The 25,877-nt window shown below is 38.9% G+C and overlaps 1 protein-coding gene across 3 annotated transcripts; it reads right to left on the reverse strand.

Moving 5' to 3' along the window:
* Positions 1 to 49: 49 nt before the first annotated feature.
* On the reverse strand, positions 50 to 13,043 carry sybu (syntabulin (syntaxin-interacting)). Of its 3 annotated transcripts, none has more exons than XM_020634258.3 (8): positions 12,907 to 13,043; positions 8,574 to 8,620; positions 8,132 to 8,318; positions 6,766 to 6,912; positions 4,981 to 5,080; positions 4,713 to 4,865; positions 3,201 to 3,359; positions 50 to 1,909 (listed from the first exon to the last, which is right to left on the reverse strand). In XM_020634258.3, exons 2-8 carry the CDS (start codon positions 8,595 to 8,597, stop codon positions 721 to 723), a joined length of 1,959 nt encoding a protein of 652 aa, XP_020489914.2. In that variant the 5' UTR covers positions 8,598 to 8,620; positions 12,907 to 13,043; the 3' UTR covers positions 50 to 720. The 3 variants fall into 3 exon arrangements, with proteins under 3 accessions (XP_020489914.2, XP_020489905.2, XP_020489897.2); XM_020634249.3 differs by having other exon boundaries at positions 3,201 to 3,356; positions 6,766 to 6,966; XM_020634241.3 differs by having other exon boundaries at positions 6,766 to 6,966.
* Positions 13,044 to 25,877: the final 12,834 nt, after the last annotated feature.

Raw genomic sequence — 25,877 nt, forward strand, 5'->3', positions numbered from 1 at the left:
TCCAGTTCAGCCATTTGTTTCCCCTGTAACTAACCAAAGACCAGAGGTACAGATTTTTTTATCATGCTTTATTAGTAAAGATACAAGGACATTTGATGTAAACCAACAGTATTGCACATAGCTCAGGCACATAACAAGTGTCGCGTCAACTTATTTCTATGAACAAATACACAGGCTTTAATGAATAAAGCTCTACTCCTGGGGAGGAACAAAAATATATATGTATATATATACACACTTTTTCACAAAACAAGAAACAGTGAACTCACATTAAAGCTTTGGCTGAAGGTTTAAAGTTTCCTTTTGAACAATAACTCAAAAACAGTTGAATTCTCAGAACCCATCAAACAGTAACTAACATTCAATCTTTCTCCACCAACAAATCTCATTCTAACATAAACACCTAGCTTTCCAAACACAGGGACAACTAGGGACACCACAGGACGATGATATCACTTAACCATCTACCCAGATGATTAGCTTATACATGGAAATGATAAATAAATAAATAAATAAATAACCCCTTAAAAATAATCCCTTTCATGTCACCATTTCGCTTCAACACATGGTGAGTGTACAGTGCAAAGAAACAGTGTTGGAACCAAAAATAACTGCATCAAGTGTTCAACAAAAAAACCAACAAATCTCGCAAATACTCTCGAGAAAATGCGTAAGTGCTTTCAGTTCAAAGTTAGGCGTGTGCATGCGTGGTTGAAGCCTTTACACATCCGGCCTGTGAGAGACTTGACGAAGAGAATGCAATCCCATGATGCAACAGCCCCTGATAAGCGCAGCAATGTTGTACACCGGAGCGCTTCCGTCCACGCCGTGCCGCGAGTAAAGCCAGGCCACAGTTGGCAGAACCGGGGCTGCCACGGTAACCAGATCCACAAAAAAGCTGTTGCTCCAGTAACGCTTTCCGACCACATCCAGACCTGGTGACAGAAGAGGTTCTTCCTCGCCCACAACAAAGTCCAGCTCCTCCATGAAGCGGCGGCTCTCTGCAGGTTCAGAGCAGCACATGCCGGAGTCGGTGGAGGTGTCAGGGCTTTCTGGGGGGGTAGGTGTTGGCATGCTGGGTGCCAGAGGTGTGGATTCGGGGAAATTGGCAGTGGAAGAAGAAGAGGAGGCGGGTAGGTTTGGGATGCCCAGAAGGTTGGTGGAGGCTGACAGAGCTGTGTCCCCGGCTGTTCCGTGAAACTTGAGCAGCTGGAGGAGCAGAGCCTGCAGGTCTGAAGATATTGGCATTATTTCAGTCTGGATTTCTTTATCTTCTGTGTACTGCTGGGAAGGTGCGCTTGAGGTGACCGCAGTGGAAACTGTATTTGGTAGATCTGGTGGCGGTGCAGCAGACTCATCAATCAACTGTCCCTCTTCTGTTATGGCAGACACCCCAGGTCCAGACTCTGGCATCAGTGTAATACTCGAGTCCTGACTGAAATCCACTGCAGTGGACATGAGGACCTGCTCCAAAATGTCCTCTCTGTTGGCCATCTCATCGTTCACCAGCAGCCCACTGTCTGCCATCGCCTCTGCCCCTTGTTCCCCGAGCTCCAGTCCGACCTCCTCCTCCTCCTCCATCTTCTTCCCACCACTATCAGGGCTGTCGCACATGAAGTCTAAGGTGTTGTCATCTTGGAGGGTGGAACCACTTTGGGCGAGCTCCATGTTTTGCAACAGGGACTCCAACTTCCTGTTTTGGATGTTGATGTCAATGAAGTACTTCTGGATACCTTTGTCTTTCTCCATCAGGCTGCTCTTCATGGTTTCCACCACCTGACGCAGCTGCTTGATCTCTTTGCGAGCCTCTTTGAGGGACAGCTGAGCTTCCACACGGTGACACTCCTCTTCAATCCAGTCTTCCCTCATTCTGCAGAGCTGGGACTTGAGCTCATCGATCTCGGTCTCCCTAACATAGATAAAATAAAGTGTTCAGTTACTTAAGGAATGCTGTCAGATTTTGAAAAATACACTAATTCTGGTGAGTTATACACTGTATACTGATATTAAAAATATTACCATTCCTTTCTCAGAGATAAATAAAAAGCATCTACCTTATTTCAAGGACCTTTAAATAATAATACAGGAAGCAGGGGAGTTATAGCGACTGAAACATTGAAAAAATGCTGTGGAGACCACAAGCGAGCTTGTAACTGACTCGTTTGCTCAAAAATCATAATAACCCTAACACTAAGTAATGCCAAAATAATCCAATGCAAAAGGCAAAAAATAACAACCTCAAAATCAGTGATGATGAAAACGATGACACAATGCAGTCACCCTCTTTGTTTTGACACTTACATAAATAATCAACCCATTTAAGACCTATTATATCTCTTACAGAAGTAGTGACAATACTAAGCTGGAGTTAGAATCATGCTCGTGAAAGTTATGACAAAAAAGTCTTAAATATAATGCCCATGAATCTACAGGAATGTTGTTTGTGCGCTGGCCTTGCACATACAAACCCTACACAACCCCCCTTAAGCTTACAATGCTTTTATGCACTCAAATATCAGTTACTGAGTAACCTACAACCATCAAGCCTCTGATGATGATGATGATGATGATGATGATATACATATAACAGAGCAATTACAATTGTAGACAGGAAGCCTATAAGGTTTCATCATTGTCATGTTTTTAAAAAGTTAAATGTTTTGATATTTCATCCTACCCCAGCATTATACAATGTTTTTTTTTAATCTAGATTTGTGATGGGAGAGTGGGTAGAGTAGGAAACCAGGAAGTGACAGTGGATCATGGGCCTCCCACTTGGAGGGCTATAGTCTCTGTACATGGGGCAAGACCTAACAGCTAGGTCACCTGCACCCCTGAATATAATCTATTCTAAAAATTTAATCTAAAAATAATGATTTACATAATCCAAAACCATTTAGTGTACTTGTTCAAGTAAATGAAGCAGAGCAGATCAAGTACATGTTTCAAATGAATTACTGTGATTGTAGAGTACATATTTCTGTAGTTTTAACAAGCATCTTATGTAATAGTCATTTTCCAGTGGTTTCTCACTTCACAGGAGGATGTTAACGGTTGAGCAGAGCTGCAGTAGGCATTATGTCACACTATGATTTTACTTTTCCCCCTGATACAACCACTATTATTCTGCCTTAAAAAAAAAGAAAAAAAAAGCAGACCAACAGATACAATTTGAGGAGCGACTGTGCTGCCTAACTGACCTGTCATGAACTCTGTTATCAGACTCCATCAGTTTGGTCTTCAGGTGTCTGATGGCCACCTCCTTCTGCTGTAGCGGAGTGAGATACTGCTCGGGGTTTGGGGGTCTGATGCCATGGTTGTCTCCACAGGAGTGGTATCGACCCAGGTTCGCTCTTCTGCTGACCACAGAGACAGGCATGTTGGTGAAAGGCAACTTTGACCCCCCCCTTTCCCTTAAAAACCAACATTATCAATCAGTTCCCAACTAGACATATTGAAGCCACAGCAGAAAACAAACCAATTTGACTTTTAAACATAGAATGGCTCCATGCAGACAGCAATTTGTCAGACTAAGAGTGCTGTTAGGGCAGATGCTCTCTGAAGCCTGGAATTACTGTCTGACACAGGATTACTGGCATGTTGACTAGAGGGGAAAAAACCTCAGAAAAAAGGCTGGTTATCTAAATACAAGCAGAGTCAACAAAAGAAATCACCTTACCAGATAACCCCTTAATCTAGAAGCTAATTGCATTAGCATTTAAACGACCCCTGCATGTCCTATGATCAGTGTTTTATCATGCTCAAAGAGAACTGATAAAAGGATTTGTGGGGTTTTTTTTCTATAGAGGATGAGTGGGTGGATTTGGACAATATGCAAAGCAGCATGTAAGCCCCTCTCTTTCCTGAGCCCAATATCCTAGCAACCTCACATGCTTGAAGCTTTGATGCAAGCACTCTGCATCCCAGCCAGAAATAGAAACAGCCCAGGAGAAGGTACCATGTGAGAGGGAAAGATGTCACATGACACTTAGCCACGCAGAGGAAATGTCTTAAAGTGACAAGAGTGAAATTTCATGGGGGCTGTAAATGTGAGATAAAAGAGGAGAGATTCTGCCGCTGCACAAAACTTGAAATGCTAGTGCTAGTCGTTTATTCGTCTGAGAGAAGATTTTTTTGGTTAAATATTAAGCAGACCTAAGTTGCCAACAAATATAAAGCCGAAGAAGTAAACCTCTCTCAAGATATAGCCTGGAGCACCGTATCAGCAATTCACAGTGGTCCCAAGCACTGTTGCACCTTCAGGCTATACAATTCATACATTCATTTTGCAAATCTGACATTTGTTTGACCCTGCAGCGCCACAAATCCAAGGCGAAATAATATAATCCAGTTACAATTTGGCTGCAACAGGTAGGGTCACTGTCTGGGCATCAGACATTTGCTTTTTTCCCCCCAAAGAAATCCACATTAATCCTAACCACAGCCAAATCATGACCGGTATAATCCTAGACTGGTGCGAGAGAGGAAATGATAAAACAGCCTGAGCTTAATCCAGCCCACCCCTATAGTCATCATTATACTGCACATTGCCTGAACCACAAAACAAATCTCTCAAGTCTTTGAAATCCTCTTGTTTCTCCGACCAAAGGGTGGATTTGTAATGAATCCTCAAGGATAGAGGTTTACTTTATACCTACGGTCTTTACTCTGTGGTTTTGAATAATTAATCACTTTAAAGTCTTGTTTAGTACCTGGATGTGGGGCTGGAGTTGCAGCTGCTGCTGTTGGTTGAAGAGTCCACTCTGGGAGGGGTCCTGCAGGGAGCATAGAGTTCTGCATCCCGGTTTGCCGTAGGGCTCCCCGCTGGTTTGAACACTGGGAGAGGTCTTATGTGGGCCCCACGACTTTATAAAGGAATGCACAAAATAAGGATTAATGGTTACATGATGAACACTTCAGTTCTACTTAAGATAGAAGTTTCTTAGTCTCGGCAAACAGTAATGAAACACATATTCATACCTGCGTGTTGGCGCTTTCTTTCCAGCTGATCTAAAATTGAGGCTCTCCTTGGCCTTCAGGCTGCCTGTGCTGCTGGACGAGCTGAAGTCTGCCTCACTACCTAAAGGAAGAACCATCAATGTGTTTAGAGTATAGCAAACTCACTATAAAACTTGTAAAAGGCTATATAAAATAAAATAAAAATATCATTAAATGTAGACAAACTATGAGGAAACATAATACATATTATTCAATTCAGTACACCAAGAGTTTTGAAGATAAACCCTGTTTTTAGTTTTGAACAGAACTGGTAGTTTCTGCATGCTAATGTTAGCAAACATTAGCTTAAAGCTAGCTAACTTTGTATAATGTTGTCTTTTAGACAACTTAATATCTTTAACTTTGCTTCTTGTACAATATATTTAAACAATTCATCGTTAAAAATGTCACAAAGCAACCAAACCATAAGTAAAAATACTGAACCTCAGAAAGAAAAAAAAAATTTTCCCCTCTCACCTAGTCTCTGGTGGCTTCACACAAAATGCTAGTCCACTTTTGGTAACTTCTAGCCCATAACATCAACATTTAGGCTATCATTTAGGTTTTTGAACTGTCTTCTATAGTAGTCTATCACTTTGTTAAGACTGTCTATGTAGACTATAGGCCTGTTAGAATCAAGTGAAATCAAGAAACTTCTACTAACATTAATCTCTGATCACCAGAGAGCAGTGCCTTTAACAAATACTCAGCTTCTCTCGTGTCTCCCCCACAATCTAAATCATTGTTAGGCTAATGTGCATTTGAAGATAAACCACTTTATGTAATCCCAAATGCCATTAACACTCCACTGTGGTCATGACCCCCTGTCATGAGATGTATCTGCACACTACATCGCTTACTGAACATAAACACAATACTATAGGCGAACTTAAATCATTTCAAAATAACTACCTCTGTGTTGGTTTTCAATTCAAAGCCATAGGCCTACCTGAGAGGCATCTCTTGCTGCCAAACAAAACCATTGTGCTGTGTCCAGTGATGACTGTGACAAATAAAATACTTGAGAACTAAGTGATCCTCCTCAACTTGGTGAGTCAAATGAGGGTCAGTGCACATTCAATCAGTGTAGTAACCTCCTGCTAATCAGTCTAATTGGCTTAGCTGCTGGAACTGCTTTTCCACCACCAATCAGCTTTCTTCATTTTGACTCATCATCAGGCAGTTCTTCCTGCTTCTTCAGAATAAAATGTTTTTTTTTATTTATTTCAGGAAGAAGACTGGAGTGGACTGCTGATTGTATTAAAATTCCAAAGTAGGCCTACTTGGCAGCTGCATGGCTGAAGCTTCTTATTTAGCTTTTAGATATTAGAGTGATATTGATCTTATACAAGTGAAACTCTCAGCAGGAATGTGTGTAAGGAGAGAACCATTTACTCCGGTTATTATTCTGCTCTAAGATAAGCAGCTGCTTCCCAACTAGTGTTTGTTGTTCAAGTCAACATACCAGGGAATGTGCTAGCTGCTGACATATGACAAAAATACAGTTATTGTACTTTAGTCTGTACGGAGTCACTGGCATGCAGAAGTATATGCAGTTTGCTACAAGCCTGTGCATGTACTGTAACATAAAAGTCACTGTAAAAAATACAGAACCTTTTCATACAGTATAGGATTTGATAATATCAGTGCAGCCCTAAGGTGAAGATTTAAAATTGTCCTTTATCTTCATTTTGAATTTTCTGAGAAAAACAAAACAAAAACAAAACAATTTCTTCATCTTTCTATTATGTTTGTATCCATCTTTACCTCTGGCTTTCATGGCCGATCTCATCTCCCTCTTGTGTCTCTGGGTGCTCCTTGGTTCGCCGCTTCCCTCGGCCATCACCCTCACCCGCTTCACTTTGGTCTTGCGCTCCGGCAGTTTGGGAGAGGTGCGGTCACTCTGCTCTGAGCCTGACGGGGTTTTGGAGGGGGACACAGACTGACTAGTGGGGCAGCCGGTGTCATCTATTGTAAACAGGCACACAGACAGTAATAGCCTAAACAGACAGTGCGGGGCAGGCACCGGTCCTTATCTGTCTGATAGCACAACAGCTTTCACCACACACACACACACACACTCACACACACACACACACACACACACACACACACACACACACACACACACACACACACACACACACGTATACATGTATACATGTACACACAGACAGTTCTTGGCATGCAGTTTTTCATTTGCTCTGTTTGTTAAGTAGGCCAATTTGAGTGAACATTAAATATACATAATTGAATCTTATTTTGTATTTGTATAATCCTGCATGTTTACTGCAATAATGTAAGAGAGCTACTTTTAATTTAATTGAGTATTTCCACATCCCTGCAACTTTGTTTACTAATCCACTACAGCTAAATGTTGTGCTTCTTATTTGTATTCGATTGCCTGAATTACTTTGTTTGTGCTCCACATAGTGCAGACACTGCAAAAATCTGAACCCCAACAAGTTATGTGTGTCATTAACTGAATTGAATCAAGCCAATAAATCTGCAATATGTAGAGCTGAATAAGAGTTTTCTCAATTTTAAGAAAGCATATGACATTCTTCTTACTTTGAACATATAACCCATTTTCATACATCTTATTTCTTAACATTCTTGCACTGTGGCAATATTTTGGAAACAGACTGAAACAAACCATCAAGACTGTGAGATTATATTTATTTATTTTAAGATATGATTAAAAAATGATCATCATGTAGAATCATTCAAATAACTTCACCTTGGAAACATGCAATGTGCTCAAATGTAAGCCACATTTAAATGCAAAAGTAAGACAATGTTAGATGTTTGAAACAGAGAGGTTAGTACTCTTGATTTATTTCAATACTATTTAAATATTTATGTATTTTTTTCAAAATAAGAATCTTTAAATTAAAAAAAGTATTTAATTGTAATATTTCAGTTTTACACTATGAACTTTTACTGATAGTTCTGAATACTTCTGCCACCTCTGCTCTCATCACACATACAGATAAGGTTTTATTTGTTTCCAAATATTAAAGAGATACCGCAGCACAATCGTGCACCTTACTGCCCGTGTGGATCAAAGTGATTTCTTTTCAGGTATAGGCTATGAACTCAGCTGTCCTCAGACTGACACTGAAACTCTTACCTGAACAAAAGCTGTTGGTGCTGATGGTCCTTTTGGAGTGGTCGGAGCTCATGTCACACTCCTTTCCCTCCTCCTCTGAAAAAGGTGAATCAGATAAAGGCGAGCCTTTGTCTTTTGGTCTGTTGGGATGGAGGACCAAGCGTGGGATGCGGCTGCGAGGACTTCCTTTTTCTGGTGACTTCTTCTCCTGTTTAAAGCAATATCTGTCAGTGCTGAGGCGGGGTTGTAGCAACTCATCTTTCCATACATTTTTGTTCAGATTTTTTTTTTTTTATATTTCAAGTTCATAAACAACCAAAATTGATCTTATTTAAGCTGTTTTCCTTCTAAAGATCGCATGCAATTAACCTTATTTTTTCCAGTTAATGCTTTTAAAAAAACATTCTGGAAAGTACACATTCACAACATGCAGAATGCCATTACCCAAAGCATTGACACTAACCTCATATTCTTGGAATGGTCCCATTGTGCTTCACGTACTGTTCTCTCCTGGTGAGCGAAAAATAGGAGAAAAATCAGGTGAGTAATTTTTCTGTGGACTGTGAATGTGGCAGCATCTTGATGTGGAGCTCAAACTGTTCCCAACAAGGGCCTTCTGTCTGAAGGCTGTTACATCACTAATTCAACCCCCCCCCCCCACACACACACACACACACACACACACACACACACACACATCCTGCCTGGTACAGATGGCACAAGAAGCCCAGAGCCAGCCACTTTTAAACGTCATCGCTAAAAATATACAGACAAGTACCTTTTCAAATCAGAACAGATATTTAACTTATTTTTGGCACGACAAGAAATGGTGCCGGTTTAACAAAGTCGGTAAATCATCCTCTGGGGAACATGAATGTTTATACATAAATTCATCCATTGAGCAGCTGTTAAAATGTTCAGGTCAGGACCAGAGTAGTGGACCAACTTACAGTCCCTTATTGCCATATAGCTGTGCTGCTAGCATGGCTAAAAAAACTAACATTTATGAAGCAATTTCATTTGAGAAAAACTCAATGAACACGGCTAATATGTTTTCAAAAGGACAGAGATTTCACAGACTACAAAGACACAAGAAATGCCTGATCTTTTTTTCTTCCATCGAATCCATTTTGGATGAAGTTAATTAAATAAAACACAGTAAAAGATGAAAGGTGTCCTACTTCAGTACCTTCCTCTGTTAAGATAAACTTCAGTAACTCTCCTTATCAGCTTCCGGAGCAGGAACTGTTGGGCTGCTGCCAAAAGTGCTTCTTTCACTGAGATATTACAGATGATTGAGCAATATTACATACACAAGTAGAGACCAAAGTAGAACTAAACTCTTATCTAACACTGAACACACACACATTAAAACAAGGAAGTAACATATTTTATTGATGCTTTTCTGCTAAATAATGCAGATTTTCTGTCACGCTTGAATCAACTTCATACAATCACTTCACTTCCCTCCACGTCTATTTTTTTCTCCTCGAAAAAGTTGCTGCCTGAGGGGGTTAGTTGCGTAAGCGCATTCGTGTTTCCCCCTCTTTTTTGCATCTGATGATGTAATTGACCCCAAGGTCTCTGTGTTGCTGACGCATCAGTGAATCTGAACCTGTCTTCTTCTTCCTTCCTCTTTTTCTCCCCTCTACAGATACAAGTGTTGTCCTGATTTCAACTCATCTCCCCCCCAAAAAAACAACATCATTAAAAAAGTGATATCACCTCTTAATGCCCTACTTAAGCCACATTTCCTGTATGAGCAGCCAAAGACAAATACCTACAAATTATTTTTTTCTAACCATCAAGGCCCAAAGCGGATTGCAAAAGTAGAGCAGAGAGCCGTGGGAATCAAGCTCATCCTCCTTTAATCAGCCTCAAAAATAGATTGTGTTCTGGGTGGCCTGCAGTTTCACTTTCAGATTTCGGTATCCACAGCTTCACCATACTGCAGCAGGGCCCAGCCTGCCTGGCACACTGGCACAGCAGAATTAGATTATTGGCATCAAGCAGGGCCAAGCAGCCAGAGTCATGCCCTAGCAACAGTCTTAGCAACTGAGCTGCATGAATGTCTCAGGCTAGATGGGACCAATTATGAGTAAATGTGTAGAGAGTGAAGGCTTCTGCCGCTCATCCTGATACGCTGTCCTTCACTGAGAGAATATATCTGGAGTGTGCTGAGGTGATGTGTGGGTGTTCACCATTCAGCTGTGCACTGTTTTTCTCTGGCTGAATGAACAGTCTGTCTTTTGGTCTTTAAGTCTGAGCTCAGGGAACTTCGGTATAAACTCAACAAGCTCTACTGACTTACATTTCAACTGTTATGCAAATGACATTTTAGAAACCATTTGAGAAACTTTGCTTTTCAACAGGTTTTCTTATGATGAGTGCCAAAGATAATTTTCATGAAATCTTACAGAGAGAAAGCAAGCCAATGTTGGATGGCTGGATGGATGGATGGATGGATGGATGGATGGATGGATGGATGGATGGCTATGGATGGAGCAATGGATGGATGGATGATGGATGATGGATGATGGATGGATGATGATAGATGATGATGGATGGATGATGATAGATGATGATGGATGGATGGATGGATGGATGATGGATGGATGGATGGATGATGGATAGATGGATGATGGATGATGGATGATGGATGGATGGATGGTTTTTAAATATTTCCAACATGAAATCTGTTTGATAATTTAAAATGGTGAGGAGTTGGAAACAAAACAAAAAGATTTGATGAATAAGGGGATAAATATTTCAATAGAAATGTTTCTTGATCAGGAATTGAAGTTATGAAATACGTTTAAAAATGAATGCAACTAAAAGCAAATATAACATTTTCCGGGAGCTGGTAACAAAAATAACAAAAAGTCATAGATAAGTTGTCAAGAGCTAAACTAGTCAAACTATGTTTTAGAAGCACCTCATGCTATTTGTCCCATGTGCGTTCTTTCTTTGCAAAAAATCCCTGAATGAATAGATACTTGATCAATTTGAGATGATACAGTGGCATACATATACTTGAACACTGTGATGTCTGTCTTAAAATTGAACTTTTCCACCTCCACTGTGATGGTACTAAATAAACATTATGCATTCACTCCTCTGATCCATCTCTGATAGTCTGCTTGACTCCAGACAATGTTGATTGGCTACCTGCTGAGGGACAGGCTAAGTTTTACCTTAAGTTGTAAACACAGGATTTTCAGCTCTCTTTGAAATGACCAGCAACCAAACTATCTGCGTCATGACACACTCCCTGCTCATACAAACACATGAAAAGTGTCCTGATCTCATTTTAACAGATGTTTCAGGAAAAAAATGACGACTGGATGGAAGCTGTCAGTCATGTGTACATGACTGGTAAACAAGTCTTTAAGCCTGCATTTAGGCTTTTTCCCTCATCCAGATGGTCTGCAGCATGGAGTGGGCGTAAATAATAATAAAGTCCTTAATCCTTCCTCATCTATGTGCTCTCTAATGTGAAGCTGTTTATTGCAATTTGAAACAAGCACAACAATAAACTCTGTTTATTCTGAAGATATGATGATGAATGAATAGGCAATTCGTTTTTTTTCAGAGATGAAGACATCTGAGTCACAAATATGAACTCCTCAAGTGACAAACATTTTATGATATGACAGGAAAGGACGCAACACGACCCAACATGACAAGTCATGATGATATGACCCAATAAGATATGATACATTTTTTTGTCCCTATATGACAACCACAAATCCACAATCCATATAAAACACAACAATGACAGCAAAATAAGTCAAACATATTAACATGATGAAGCTCAAAAGATAAAAGCCATAAGCTTAAAGCAGCAACTCTTCCTTTTTTTTAATCACATAGTAATGTATTGGAAAATGTTTCTTAGATTTAAATTAGAGAGCATAGATTTCATTCTCTTCTAAGCAGGATCTTATTCAAAGCACTTGCTCTGTAGTTCAACAGCTTTTGCATCATCACTCTCCCTGCATGATGTCATCACTGATGATCACTTTTGCAGCCAGTATTCTTCCAGAGAACATAAAGTCGGTATGACACCAACACATAAATTCATTACGTGTATTTCTGTCCATCACTGAAGGGTTATTAGGCATCTGCCATATAGAAAAACACATGGAGCTTTGTGAAGCCCTGGTAGAAGTGATTCCATATCCGTTTTAATACTTACTCTAAACTAAATGTAACATCTTCGGCAACAACCGCCCTTCAAATAAGCCCCTGGTCCAAACAATGAACCCTTGAAAGTGTCTCCCATGTGGTCGCATGTTTACATGCCTCTCTTTGTTTTCCCCATTTGACACCAACGCCAGTGTTTTTTTTTTAATGCAAATTTAGACACCTTCATGTCCCAGTATCACCTGACAGTGATAGCATCTTCTTCCACAATGCCTTTTTGTTTTACATTTTATTATATTGTTTCCAGCGGGGGGTTTGTTTTGTTTCATGCAGCGCCCCCACAGAAACTGGATGTTTTTCTCAGGCGCCGAGATGCCACCGCCTCGAATAAAGGCTACGACTCAGGAATTCAACAATGATGACATACGAACTCAACTTCAGCCAGGCATAATCTTACCACATTTCATAGAAAAGCAACGTTAACTGTTAAAAAACACGTCAGAATTTATATAATTTGACAAATGACTCGATCCTGAACTTGTAAACATCTCCTCCTGACCTCACCTGCTCCCATCCTCTCGATTGTTCATCGATTGTTTTTTCTTTCTTCTTCCATGAAGGTAAATTAAAAAAAAAAAAACAAGGCTCACCTGGATGTCTGGTGATGATTTTCCTTAGAATAGTGCGCATCAGTCGGTGAAGCACAAAGGGTCGTTCCTTTGCTGGTGCTCCGGCGGTGGCAGCCTGCGTTCTGCTGCTGCTGGGTGGAGAGAGTGCTGACTGAGGACACGCACGATTGGACAATAAGAGAGACCACTGACTGTGCACGCGCAATATGACGACCATCCCAAGTGAGTTACATAATGCATTCAAGGCATTACTTAACCACTGAATCCCCTCCAGTCCAACCATACGCTTAATAGGTTATATGTTCTGACACGTTTATTCTGCACATGCGTAAATCTAGAACAGGGTCAAACAGCATGTGGGCCAAAATATACAGACCATATCGTTTTTATCAGAGAGGGTTTAATATGTCCTCATTGATATTATTCATAAACATGACGTTTTCCTAGACCCGGAAGATGTGCTCATCATTGACGCTTAATGGTGATTGATGGTTTGATTATCTTTCATTTAGTTTCTGACAGTTTCGCGTTATTACAAAGCCGGTTTGAAGCACAACATGACATAGCCTACAGGCCAAGTATGTGTTGAACACCGGCAGGAGGTCTGTGTGTACTGTGTTGAACTACCTCTCAGTGTACTAGCCAGTTTGCTCTCCATGGTGCTGAAATCAGGAATGAAGCAGTTTCTTATGTCCTCATTTTTTCATATAAATGATGTCATGTAAAAATCATTATGGCAACAGCCTGAAAACTGCGCCATGAATCAAACAAAAAATTAAGAAAAAAAAACCCGACTGATAGTCAGTGTAGTCCAGATGAATCAAATATTTTAATGTGACTGGTGAAATACCCAAACATAAACGTGCCTGGTCTCGCATTCGCAGCCGTTTATCAAATTGGCTTGTGAAGACGCTCTGGGCACTCGGTGGTGCTGAATCATATGTCAACATGCGATCTGTCAGCAGCTGCTTCTCTTCTTATCACTGAGGCCCTCTGCTGGATGATGACGGACTTAACGGCTTAACAATAATATCCCAATATGACCTGAATCCCTATTTTGTGTCCTAAATGCTTGGGCTGCACTCGCACGTTTCTTAAGGTAATCATTTAATCAAAGAGTGACAGGCCGAATTAGGCCAAAACAAGTGCAAAATGTATGCTGCTGCAAGAAATTCACCTGAAATAGCGCCCCTAACGTTTTTCTCGAAAATAATGACAAAAAACCTTGCAAAACAAATACCATGCAAAAGGTTATAGATAAAGGTGGTAACACTTTATAATAACAATCATCTATAAAGGGTAAATAAGGGTAAATAGATAGTAAATTAACCATGAGTTAATAGTTATTTACTGTTAACAAACAATGAAATGATAGTTAATAATGTTTGCAAATGATTTGTAATACTATCATTTATGTTATGTTAACAGTTTATTGATGCACACATTATAACATTTCATACACTTTACACAAGTGTTTGTTAATGATGACCAAATTATTTATAAATCTTTAAGAGATGGTTTATAAAACATCTATAAACATTACAGAGATACATGGACCAGATATTTGTTCATGGTTTGTAAATATTTTATAAAGTGTCTATTAACATTATTAAGATGGTTATTATAAAGTTGGAACTGAAGATTATAATCCCTTACTGATACTTTGTAAAGCATCTACAAATATTTTTTCGATAGATAATTAATACTTTATCAATGATTAATAATTGGTTTATAAACCATCTATAATTATTATCTGGATGGTTATTGTAAAGTTGGAACTGAAGATTATAATACTCTGTAAATGGTTCATAAATAATGTGTAGAGCATCTATTAACATTATTTGGATGGTTATTATAAAGTTGGAATTGATGTTTATAAAACGTTAACAATTGCTTTATACATGGTTTATAAACCATTCATAAACAATATGTGAATGACTAGTTGCAACTAATGCTTGTAATATTTATAATTAATGAAATATTAAGTGGTTTATAAAACATCAAGTAACACACATTTATAACTTTATTTTAATGCAAACATGTTTTCCCCAATTCTTGCAACAGCAAAGTTAACAAACAGCATATGAGGACAGAGAGACACAAACAATCAATAAATTGACAAAGTCAGATACTGCTGCTGCTACTTCAATGTTTCAGTGCTTCGACCTCTACAATTGTCGCTTGCAGCTATATTTGATTTGTATCTATTTGCTTCTGTAGCCCTTCTTAAAGTTTAGTAATGGTCTAAACAGTTTTAGAATTTGATCTTATATGTTGTCATCAATGTGAATGTGGACCAATATCAAAAGAAACTAGATTGTTAAGAGCCAGAGAATTTGAATATCAATAAAAAGAATTTCCACACCAGAATGAAAGTTTGAACCTGTATATTAAATACACAAAATATGGTTCATACATACATAGATAAACAGATGTGACAGATGTGAAAAATAACAAACTAAAATATTCAAGTGCGCACAAAAAGAAAACCCTTTTTGTCCCTTATGAATGTGTGTCAGTGTTTGTCATATCACACGATGAACAAGGAAGGGAAAATCCTTCTAAAGTAAAAGTTACAGTCATGATCCGGCTCCCCACCCAGCCAACAGGACTGGGAATCTGTGCAATCTGGAAACACTGGAATCTGTGAATATCTGGATCTGAGGACAATCTGAAATCCGTATTGCTCTGTGGAATGGACCTCGGGCTGTCCGAAGATTTCCAACCCGTCACCAAAACCTGACCTATAAATAAGGCCAGATAATTTCTCTCAATTATCATTCTGTAATCAAATCAATTGCTACAGGCTGCTGTTAAAATAGAATGAGTTTAATATTTCAGTAAACCCATAAGGCAAATCAAAATCTCAGTTTAGTTGTTCAACAATTCTTCTCAGATATCAAAACTGTAAATACGTTAATAGACAAATTTTTTTAAAAATAAATGTCTAATCCAAGTTACACAGAAGCTGAGTTACATTAGTAACTATCATAAATAAAATGGCATAAATTGCATAGTGCAAGTTAACATTCATCAACATGAATTATTTCCTTACAGGACTTTAACTATAGTTATGTAACTTCGAGGCATTAAGACGTTTACATGCTTAAATATCCCTCCCTGTACTGGTAACAGTGGAGAGAATGAACTAAAAATAGGCCCCTTTAATCACTACAAACATATAAAACACAATTAAATTTAACAGATATGTCATCATTCAATTAAAGAGATTCTTCACCTATTTGCATTAATCTTTGTATTATTAGAAACCTGGTAGTATTTTTGAATGGTCGTGCATCCCGCCCTCATTTTCCCCTGAGATGTGAAATCTTTGTATTTCTAAGTCTGTAAAGGAGCTTCCAGTGACGCAAAAATCGTCATTTTGCGTCACTGGAAGCTGTTGCAGTTAGCAGGGTGAAACTACAACGCTAGTTCCTCATATTTTCAACCACTGAAGCTACAGACCAATCACAGATCAGTGGGTGGGACCTCACTCCCAGAATCGAAACTTAACGTCTGCCATATTGCTTGGAAGCTATGCTAACAGGCTCTATGGAGAGAGCTGACAATGGCGAAAAAATATAAATGTAGTGGCGAGACGGCTGCTGCAGACAGGCCGGTCTTGTGTTTTATTTGTGTTTTTGGCCGCTGCCCGCTGCCCGGGGGCACCTGGGGGCCTCTGAGTGTTATCTCCCTAAGATAACACTCAGAGGTTTTTAAGACTATTCACTTTTTATCACAAACAAATATGAAAACATGTAATAAATAAATATTAAAACATAATAATGTTAGCAGCTGCTTCTGTCGTGATCTTTATAAAAACTAAATGATTTTCTGTCACACCTTTAACTGCTTTAAAACTCAAATAGTCTATTTCATTTGTATTGTGTTGAGAAAGAAACAGTGAAAATTGTTTGGTTCAGGATCTTTAGGTTTGATCCTGAATGAATCTATGTGAGTGTAAACTTTAATAACACATTAAACCAACAATATATAGATATTAAAAAAAGACTTTCTACTGTAAATACTCATAGAAATGAGACTTTTAATCATTTCATGAATAATTATTGATTGTTGGTCATAACTTTATAGTGTGAGGATGTTAGGACTTTATTTTTTAGAAAGAATATTCTTCAATTTATCAGAGGTTTACATTTTGGGATTGTTTCTGTCTTTTAGATGAACCAGCGATTCAGGATGGCCTACACCCTCGTCCAGGACCCAGACTGGTCCAGCCCGAGGGTGATCCTGAGGAGGATCCCGTCTTCAGCCGGCTCTTCAGGAGGTTCATCACCGAGGTCCCCGCCTGGAACTCCTCCTCGCTCTCCTTCGTCTCCTGCAGAGGTAATTATTCACTTGTTTCCTTTGAACTCAACAGTTGGTTTGTATTTCATCTCAAGAATGATTGAAATCTTTTTTTAAACCCTAAAGTAAATCACTGAATGTTGAAATGTTGGTTTGTTTCTGTCTTCAGTGCTCCCACTGGACTGTCCACGACCCGGATCAGACCAGTCTGAGGGTCCCTGCAGCAGCCGGCTCTCCAGAACAGTCGCCACCCAGGTCCCCTTCTGTGTCTCCTCCTGCCTGTCCCTCTAACTGCTTGATCCTTGACCTTCAAGTGAGCTCCTCCTCTTCTTCCTCATCTTCCTCCCCCCCTCCCTCCTCTTCCTCCTTCTCTCCCTCCTCTTCCTCCTTCCCCCTCCTCCCCTCCTCCCCTGTCTTCTCTTTCTCCTTCTCTTGCTTCTCCTCTCCCTCCTCTCCCTCCTGTCCCTCCTCTCCCTCCTTCTCTCCCTCCTTCTCTCCCTCCTTCTCTCCCTCCTCCCCTCCCTCCTCTCCCTCCTCTCCCTCCTTCTCTCTCACCTCTCCCTCCTCCCCCTCCCCCCCTCCTCCCCTTCCTCCTCCCCTGCCTCCTCTTTCTCCTTCTCTCTCTCCTCTTGTTACTCCCTCCTCCACTCCGTCCTTCTCTCCCTCTTTCTCTCCCTCATCTCCCTCCTCTCCCTCCTCTCCCTCCTCTACCTCTTCTTGCTCCTTCTCTCCCTTCTCTCCCTTCTCTCCCTTTTCTCCCATCTCTCCCTCCTTCTCTCCCTCCTCTCCCTCCTTCTGTCCCTCGTCTTCTTGCTCCTCCTCTTCCTCCTCTACCTCCTTCTCTCCCTCCTCTCCCTCCTCCTCCCCCCCTCTTCTCGCTCCTCCTCTGTTAGGTATCATCAGAAGAAACCGGCTGCACGGGTGGAAGGAGAGCCTCCACGGAAGCGTCCTCACTAGAGATAAGCTCCCGTGTTGAGTAGAATATGATAAGATAGAATAAGATAAGTTAAGTTTAGATAAGTTCAGATAAGTTAAGTTCAGATAAGTTAAGTTTAGAAAAGTTAAGTTTAGATAAGTTTAGATAAGTTAAGTTCAGATAAGATATTCTTGCAGACTAAGGTTGTGATGTGTGATGTAGTGTTCTTTCTTTAGCTCTTTGGCATTTGATAACATCTTGCTCCTCTTTAGCTCCACCCTCTCCTCCAAATATAGTCACAGAAGAAAAAGTTGAATTTCAAAAATATATTTCAGCATTATAATAAGCATCTCCAGCATACGTCATGGTTCTCATATAGCGCTCCTCCTCAGCTCCTCCCTCTCCTCAAAACATGGTCACCTGTGTCTCCAGGTAACAAAAGGCTTAAAAAGGCAACAAACCAAAGTTTACATCACAGTGGCTACATCCATTTTAACGCTCTATGGTTGTGATGTGCTGTGATGTTATAACTCTTCTATAATGTGAAGAAAACTAGCTGTTTTAGCAGCTAATGAATTAATTAGAGGTCCCGACTTTTTTTCTAACTTCTTCCTCAATAACTCCTCACCAGCTCCTCCTCTCCTCCAAAAATCACAAAAATGTGAAAATGAAAGACCCAGGATTTCATTGAATTATTTAAACACTGTGCTCATGGTATCATGGTATCACTAAATAAGCATTTGCTAACCTCTGCTCCTCTTCAGCTCCTCCTCCAGCATTATATTGAACATCTCCTGCACAAAGTTGTTCTCATGTAGCACTCCTCCTCAGCTCCACCCTCTCCTCAAGTCACCTGTGGCTCCAGGTAACAAACGCTTCCAAAAGGCAACAAAAGAGAGGGTTATATCTCAGTGTTTACGTCAATGTTACAGTCTATGGTTGTGATGTGTTTGTGATGTTATCACCTTCTATCACTTAATGCAGAAACTCATTCTGGAAACTAGCTGTTTGAGCAGCTAATAAATTGATAAGGAGTAAGGACTTTTGGTCTAATAACTTGACATTTGCTAACTTCCTGCTCCTCTTAAGCTCCTCCTCCTCATGTCCAAAAATGGTCGCATCAGAAATAACTTGAAATTAAACAAAAACCTGAATATGAAGTATGATAGAAACACAAGCTAAATGTACCTGGCTTGTTACATTGTTTGAATTGTAATGGCTCTTGCATGGTTATCAGGATTGTGTGATGAGAAACCTGTTACTTTTAGTTCCTGGTACCTGACATTCTCCTGCTGCTCTAACCTTTGAAATGAATGCGGGTAAGGGGCAAGTCTGCTGTTTTATGAACTCTTGCATCTTAGATAACTTCAGTCTCATACTACATTAATGTCATGAACATTGTGCTTACTAGCTATTTGTCCAGACTGTTTGGTTATCTGGTCTTTTCTTGTATTGGCATTTGGTTCTAATGCACCTGTGTCTCCAGGTGTCTCCACGAGCTTTAAAAAGGCAACAAACCAATGAGTTATATCACAGTGACAGCATCTATTCATGTTATTATGAACTTCTGGTTGCTCTCACTGTATGCACATATCGGTGTGTTTACTCACTGAACATGAATCTTGTTTAGTGTTTGTAATTTATTGTTGCAGCTCTTGTTTGAGATTCAGGTTTGTTGTTGACTTATTCTGTCAGAAAGCTCCCTCACCAGCTCATCAACTAACAACGGGCTCAGACTGTCTGCTAACTTTTTGATATGTTTCTGTTGGTAACCTCTTGCTCCTCTTCGACTCCTCCTCTCATCTAAATACAGTAAACTCTGGCTCTTAAGACCTTAACAATAGAAAACTGGAAACTTGAAAACATAGTCAGGGGATATTAATGTGATAATGTAATTTTTTCAGATTTTATGATGTTGTGTTATTGTGTAAATATGTAATGTTGTGTTATATTACGTCATGTGTTGTCTTGGTTTTTTTTGTGTTGTTGTTTGATTTTTTCAGATATTATGTTTCAGTATTATATTGTGTTTATGTGTTATGTGGTGTTGTCTTGTTTTGTTGTGCAGTGTTATGTCTTGTTGTGTCTTTGTGTGTTACGTTGTGTTGTGATGTGTTGTCTCGTCATGTGATCTGATCTGATGTGATGATTAATGATGTCACATAATATCAGGTCATGTGATGTGAGCTACATTTTGTTTCATCAAAATGAACTTTTTGGTTCGTTGAATGTCCCAGCGAGGTGAGTTTGATTCCTACACAATGTTTGTTTTCAGCATGGGATCCTTTTTGATTATTATTATTTTTTTTTTTTCTTTAGGAACAGGAGGTGAAATCTAAAGAAGAGCCCTGAACAACAGAACAGAGGAGACAGGAAGCAGCACAGAGGACACAGACAGGATGAGGCTGAATGAACAGACAGACAACGAGAGAGAAGAAGAAAAGACGAGAGACAAGTGTCAATGGTAACTTCATGAAAACTGCTCTGAATATATTCTTAAGAAAACATGGCTCACTTTGAGGAACATTTCTCTGACATTAGATGAACTTCATTTGATTTGTGATGTATGTCCACTAAACCATTGTATTGTTTGTTTGTTTCAGCTGAGACCTCAAAGCAAACAGAGGAGTCCATTTAAAGAGGAGACGGACGAGTTTGGAGACAACAAGAGGTCGGCACAACATTTAGAATCAGCTGCAAAAACAGAGTTTGCAAATCAAATCTGAATAAATATAGAACCATGAATAATCTCTTCTGTCAACTGTTGGTATTTTCTCTTTATTTTGATGTAGGGGTCATTTATATATCCTTAGTAATATCAACTTATTAAGGAAAAAAATGGTATTCTCAAACATGTTTAATATCCTGACTCTGAATTATTTAATTTGAAGTTTATGTTTTGCTGCTGTTATCATACCCAATATGATGCAATCCTGAAATCCAACAGAGGAGTTGATCAAATTTCCAATTTCAAGTACATATTTGACAAAATATCTGTTGAAAGACATTTATATTTTCTTTTGGAGAAAGATCCACAGTGGAGAGTAATTGTGTCTGTATTGTGTCAAACGATATCAAAACATGGAAGAAAGAAGAAACTCTTTCCAGTGTTACAACCCGGCTCTTAGGCTGCAACAAAAACAGGAGTCGAAGACAAGCTCTACCAAAATAACACCACATTTATTTACAATGCTCAAATGTGAGAACAAGGTGAGAGAGAGAGCGTCTGTCCTGAGAAGAGGATTATATAGATGAGGACTACACCGGGCCAAGGTGCAGCTCATCCCCTGATTACGACCCCGCCTTGACCTGAACCTGTAACAGAGAAAAAACAAGCAGCACGGTGTGCAGGGCTCGTCACACCAGAGTCACACATTTATTTTGTCTTTCAGCACTGCTCCTTCAATACAACATTTTTAATAATGACAAATCATTTGAGCTGTTGTAAAAATGTTCTCCATATAATGAGAAATCCCTGCACGTTAATTACCAAGGTGTTGTACAAATGATCTTTGACTTGATGAAAGTTGACATTTCTCCAGGATAATGTTTCACAAATCGTTTCAAATCAAACTGAGACCTGGGAACTTTTCATATAGCATATAACACACTTAAAGACACAGGTCGTTTATAACATCCTTAAATCTATCTTTGGATCCAATGCAATGAAACTGTCATGATTCACATCATGGCAGCCCTTCCTTCCCCTTTTCTGGTGTTGTTTGTCATTCCCTAATCCTCATGTGTCTCTCTCCTGTCTGTGTGAGTTTGGTGGGTGGGGCTCATGTTCTCAGGTGGCACCAGGTGCAACTAGTTGGTCATCAGGATCTCGACTACAAAGACTTCCTTCTGCTTCACCTCGGCGCCAGATTGTTTCACCTGCTCGCATGGTATTGTACTCTCTTGGCTTCTCTGGATTCTAGTGCTCATTGTGATAGCTTGTGTAGCGAACCCCGTTTTCTTCTCTACCTTGCGCCAGATTGCTGTTCGTGTTTTTTGCTTCACCTCACCTGTGCTTTTTGGACACCACTCTGGGATCACGGACACTACCACTGGGAACCTCGCACTACCCCTCCTCCTTGCACCTTTTGAGTCACTTTTGGAAATAAACCTTTATGTTATCAACTTGATCCTGCCTACCTGAGTCGTGCTTTTGGGTCCAGAATTTGTACTAACCGTAACAGAAACAAAGTGTTTTTAATGACAGGTTGAGAATATTTGCTGCAAAAAAAGGTCTATTCTATCTTCAGGAACTCTTTTTAACAAAAAAGTCAAAGAAATTATTACTCGTGTATTATTCCTAGTTTCTTTCCAACACACACAGATGTTCTTTGTGTTCAAAACAAATAAACTTATGTAACAAGAATTAATAACTGATTAACAAGAAAAAAGATTGTGCAAGTCCAGGACTTTACAGACCAATTGCCTTAAAATGTGCAAAATAATGGAGAAAATGATCGTTTACATGGCAAATAAAGGATACATGTGTAAATGTGGTTTAAGGAGAGGATCCAGCTTTGGGACATGATATTAGGACAGTGCATGTAAGCAGTAGATTGAAACTAGGACACTAGGACAATGGGAAAACATAACATGGTCGGCCTAAAGAAAGTTCAAATTACGAGGAAAAAGTCATGTTGGCCAAAGTCAAAATAGTGTGATTTAAAAAAAGTAATTGAGAGAGTCAGATTTATGTCATAATGTAAGACAACAACCATCATTCTGAAATGTAAAAAAAGTCCATTGCATGTCTATGACAGTGTCACAATATTAACTCACTACGGGGAAACATTTTCATCTTAAGCAGGGTCCTGTGTTTTGTAGACATATGCTGAATTTTCAAGAAAAAGCTACAGTAGTTCAAATGGAATAAAAAGGTCCATATCTTAAAAGTTTGCCCATGCAGGCAGGACTAAGCCTTGCACACATGGGCAAGAAACTGTCAGGAAGTGGAAAACAAGGAACTGGACCCAATTGCAGGTATGGAAGTAAAATATTTAATTAAACAAAAAGATTTTAAAAAAACAAAACAAAAAAAAAACAAAATCTGAAAAAGGGAAACAAGGAGCCACTAGGCAAACACTGGAAGTCACTCAGAAGCATGGTAAGTATTTTTTTTATTTTTTATTATTAGATGCAATAGCGTGACAAACTGGGGACAAATACATGACAAGCAGACAAGGTCAGGACAGCTACAACAAAATACAATCAAAAAAATAAAGACAGCAAAATACTGAGACATGCATGAGTTGCATATGAAAATATATAAATCAGTATGAGCATCTATAAAGAGCTATATGTTGATGTTTTGAGCCGTGGTGACTGGTGGTCTTCTATATTCTGAAAAGTATCTTAAGAGATATAGGTTTTATCTTTGCTATCATGAATTACATGAACTACATACCTCACTGTGATTTCAGTGAGGATTGGCTCACTTACAAACTCATCAAATCACTCAAAGACAACAACAGAAAGTTGCTCTAACTATCTTTCAATAACTTTATATTTTGAGTTACACCTCCACTACATATATGTTCATTTCAAAATAAAGGAATGTGTCATAGTTAAACCTGGGCTACACTTAACAATATCATCAAGCAGGCGTCCTAAAGAAACATTGTATTGTTTTTTACCCAGCCATTTATTCCACTCTTTCACAATCAGGTGATCTCTTAGCAGGTCCTCTGTGCGATTCCCAGAGTCTTCCTTCTAGTCAACATTAACTTAAAGGTTTGTAAAATATAGTGTTTTCAATACTGTTATTGGTGTGCAAATAAATAATCTTCTATAGGTCATCTATGTAGCATTTAATGAGGCGCACAAACATGGTGTGGATCATGATTGTAGATGGTTTATAAACCAATTATTAATCATTGATAAAATATTCATTATCCATCTGAAACATATTTGTAGATGCTTTACAAAGTATCAGTAAGGGATTATAATCTTCAGTTCCAACTTTATAATAACATCCAAATAATGTTAATAGACGCTTTATAAAATATTTACAAACCATGAACAAATATCTGGTCCATATGTCTCTGTAATGTTTATAGATGTTTTATAAACCATCTCTTAAAGGTTTATAAATCATTTGGTCATCATTAACAAACACTTTATAAAGTGTATGAAATGTTATAATGTGTGCATCAATAAACTGTTAACATAACATAAATGATAGCATTACAAATCATTAGCTAACATTATTAACTATCATTTCATTGTTTGTTCACAGTAATTAACTATTAACTAATGGTTAATTAACCCTTATTTACCCTTTATAGATGATGGTTATTATAAAGTGTTACCATAAAGGTTGTATGTGGTAGGCTACTGTATTAGGACTTCTTTGATATGACAGGGTTCAGTTAGGCAATTTACCAGGATATTTCACAGTTTGGAATTTAAAGGTGCACCATGGAGTTTTGGTCGAAAAATGTGAAAGTTGGATAAATTTACAGATTCTGTGGTATATGTTCATAACTATATACAAACTGTCCTCAGAAAAATATTTGGTCCCTGGAACAATGTTTGAAAGCAAGAAGTTGTGGTCGTGGGCCGCAACAGTGAAACCATAACCGTCTCCTGGTAGTGTTTTAGCTCCAAAACAGAGTTCCAGGGACCCCTTTTGTCCTTTGAATAAGGTGTTTGTATTTAGTTCAGAAAATATAGCATGGAACAGTTTTACTTCTCAAACTTTCAAATTTCACTACCAAATCTACATAGTGCACCTTTAAATTAGATTAAACAATCAATCAATTTACAAATCTCTCCTCTTCCGATCTGTTGGTGGATTTTGCTCCAGGAAAGTCCTGTGATGCATACGGATGCCAGGTAACAGATTATGTTTATTATTTATTTATGTTTTTATATACTTTTAAATGTGTTGATGGCACTAGGAAATACAACCTGCAAGTTCAATGCCCTAATGTGCATGCTTACTACAATGTTTGATAGTTCTACACTTTGCTCTCAATAAAAAAGACGATATTTAATTGAATGTTTGGAAGCTGATTAGGACTGATAAAGGATATTTAAATTGCAGATTTTCCAAGGGGACATGAACGCAGCATTTGTCGTCTCTGTATCTTCCGTACACTCCTGCACATGGGAAACATCAGCTTGCAATAAGTAGCAATGGCCGCTAGAGGTCAGTAGTGTCGTTTCAAAGTTTTTGATGTAGTTTGATTAGGTCGACACCAGTTGCTGAATATTTTGAGATGAATGTGAGCGAGCCTCAAGGTTTTATTTAAATGCACGACACGCCTGTGCTCAGTGTATGTAAGTATGTTTCTATGTATTTATGTTTAGATCAATCCTTCTCCCTCCCTTCTTCCAGCAAACTGTCTTATCCCACTAATACGTTAATAGAATTAATAATCGAGCACTAAAAAGTGTCAAATTCAGTTTTGAATTATGTTTCTTTCAAAGATGCAATTGCTTTATGAGTACCTGATGCAAAACGACGACTTCAGCCTATCTGTGCGTACAATCTAATCTAATCAGATCTGACATGTCCTTCAAAGCGGCAGTGCTCCAAATACTAGTGATAAGCAGGACAATAACTTTGTTTCTGTTAAAAAACAAGTGGATTTACATATTTTTTCCACCATAAATTTATTGATAATCTAAAGACACCCATGCTGCTCAGACATGTGTGGCTTCATTTATTTCTAAGACAAGAGTCAGCATAATTAGCCATGATTTCATTTTAATGTAATTTAGTCAAACAATTAAAATGACGTAAAGTCAGAGCTGGCACGTAAAATAC

The sequence above is a fragment of the Labrus bergylta genome, chromosome 8, assembly GCF_963930695.1.
Source record: "Labrus bergylta chromosome 8, fLabBer1.1, whole genome shotgun sequence".
In the NCBI taxonomy this organism is placed as follows: Eukaryota; Metazoa; Chordata; class Actinopteri; order Labriformes; family Labridae; genus Labrus; species Labrus bergylta.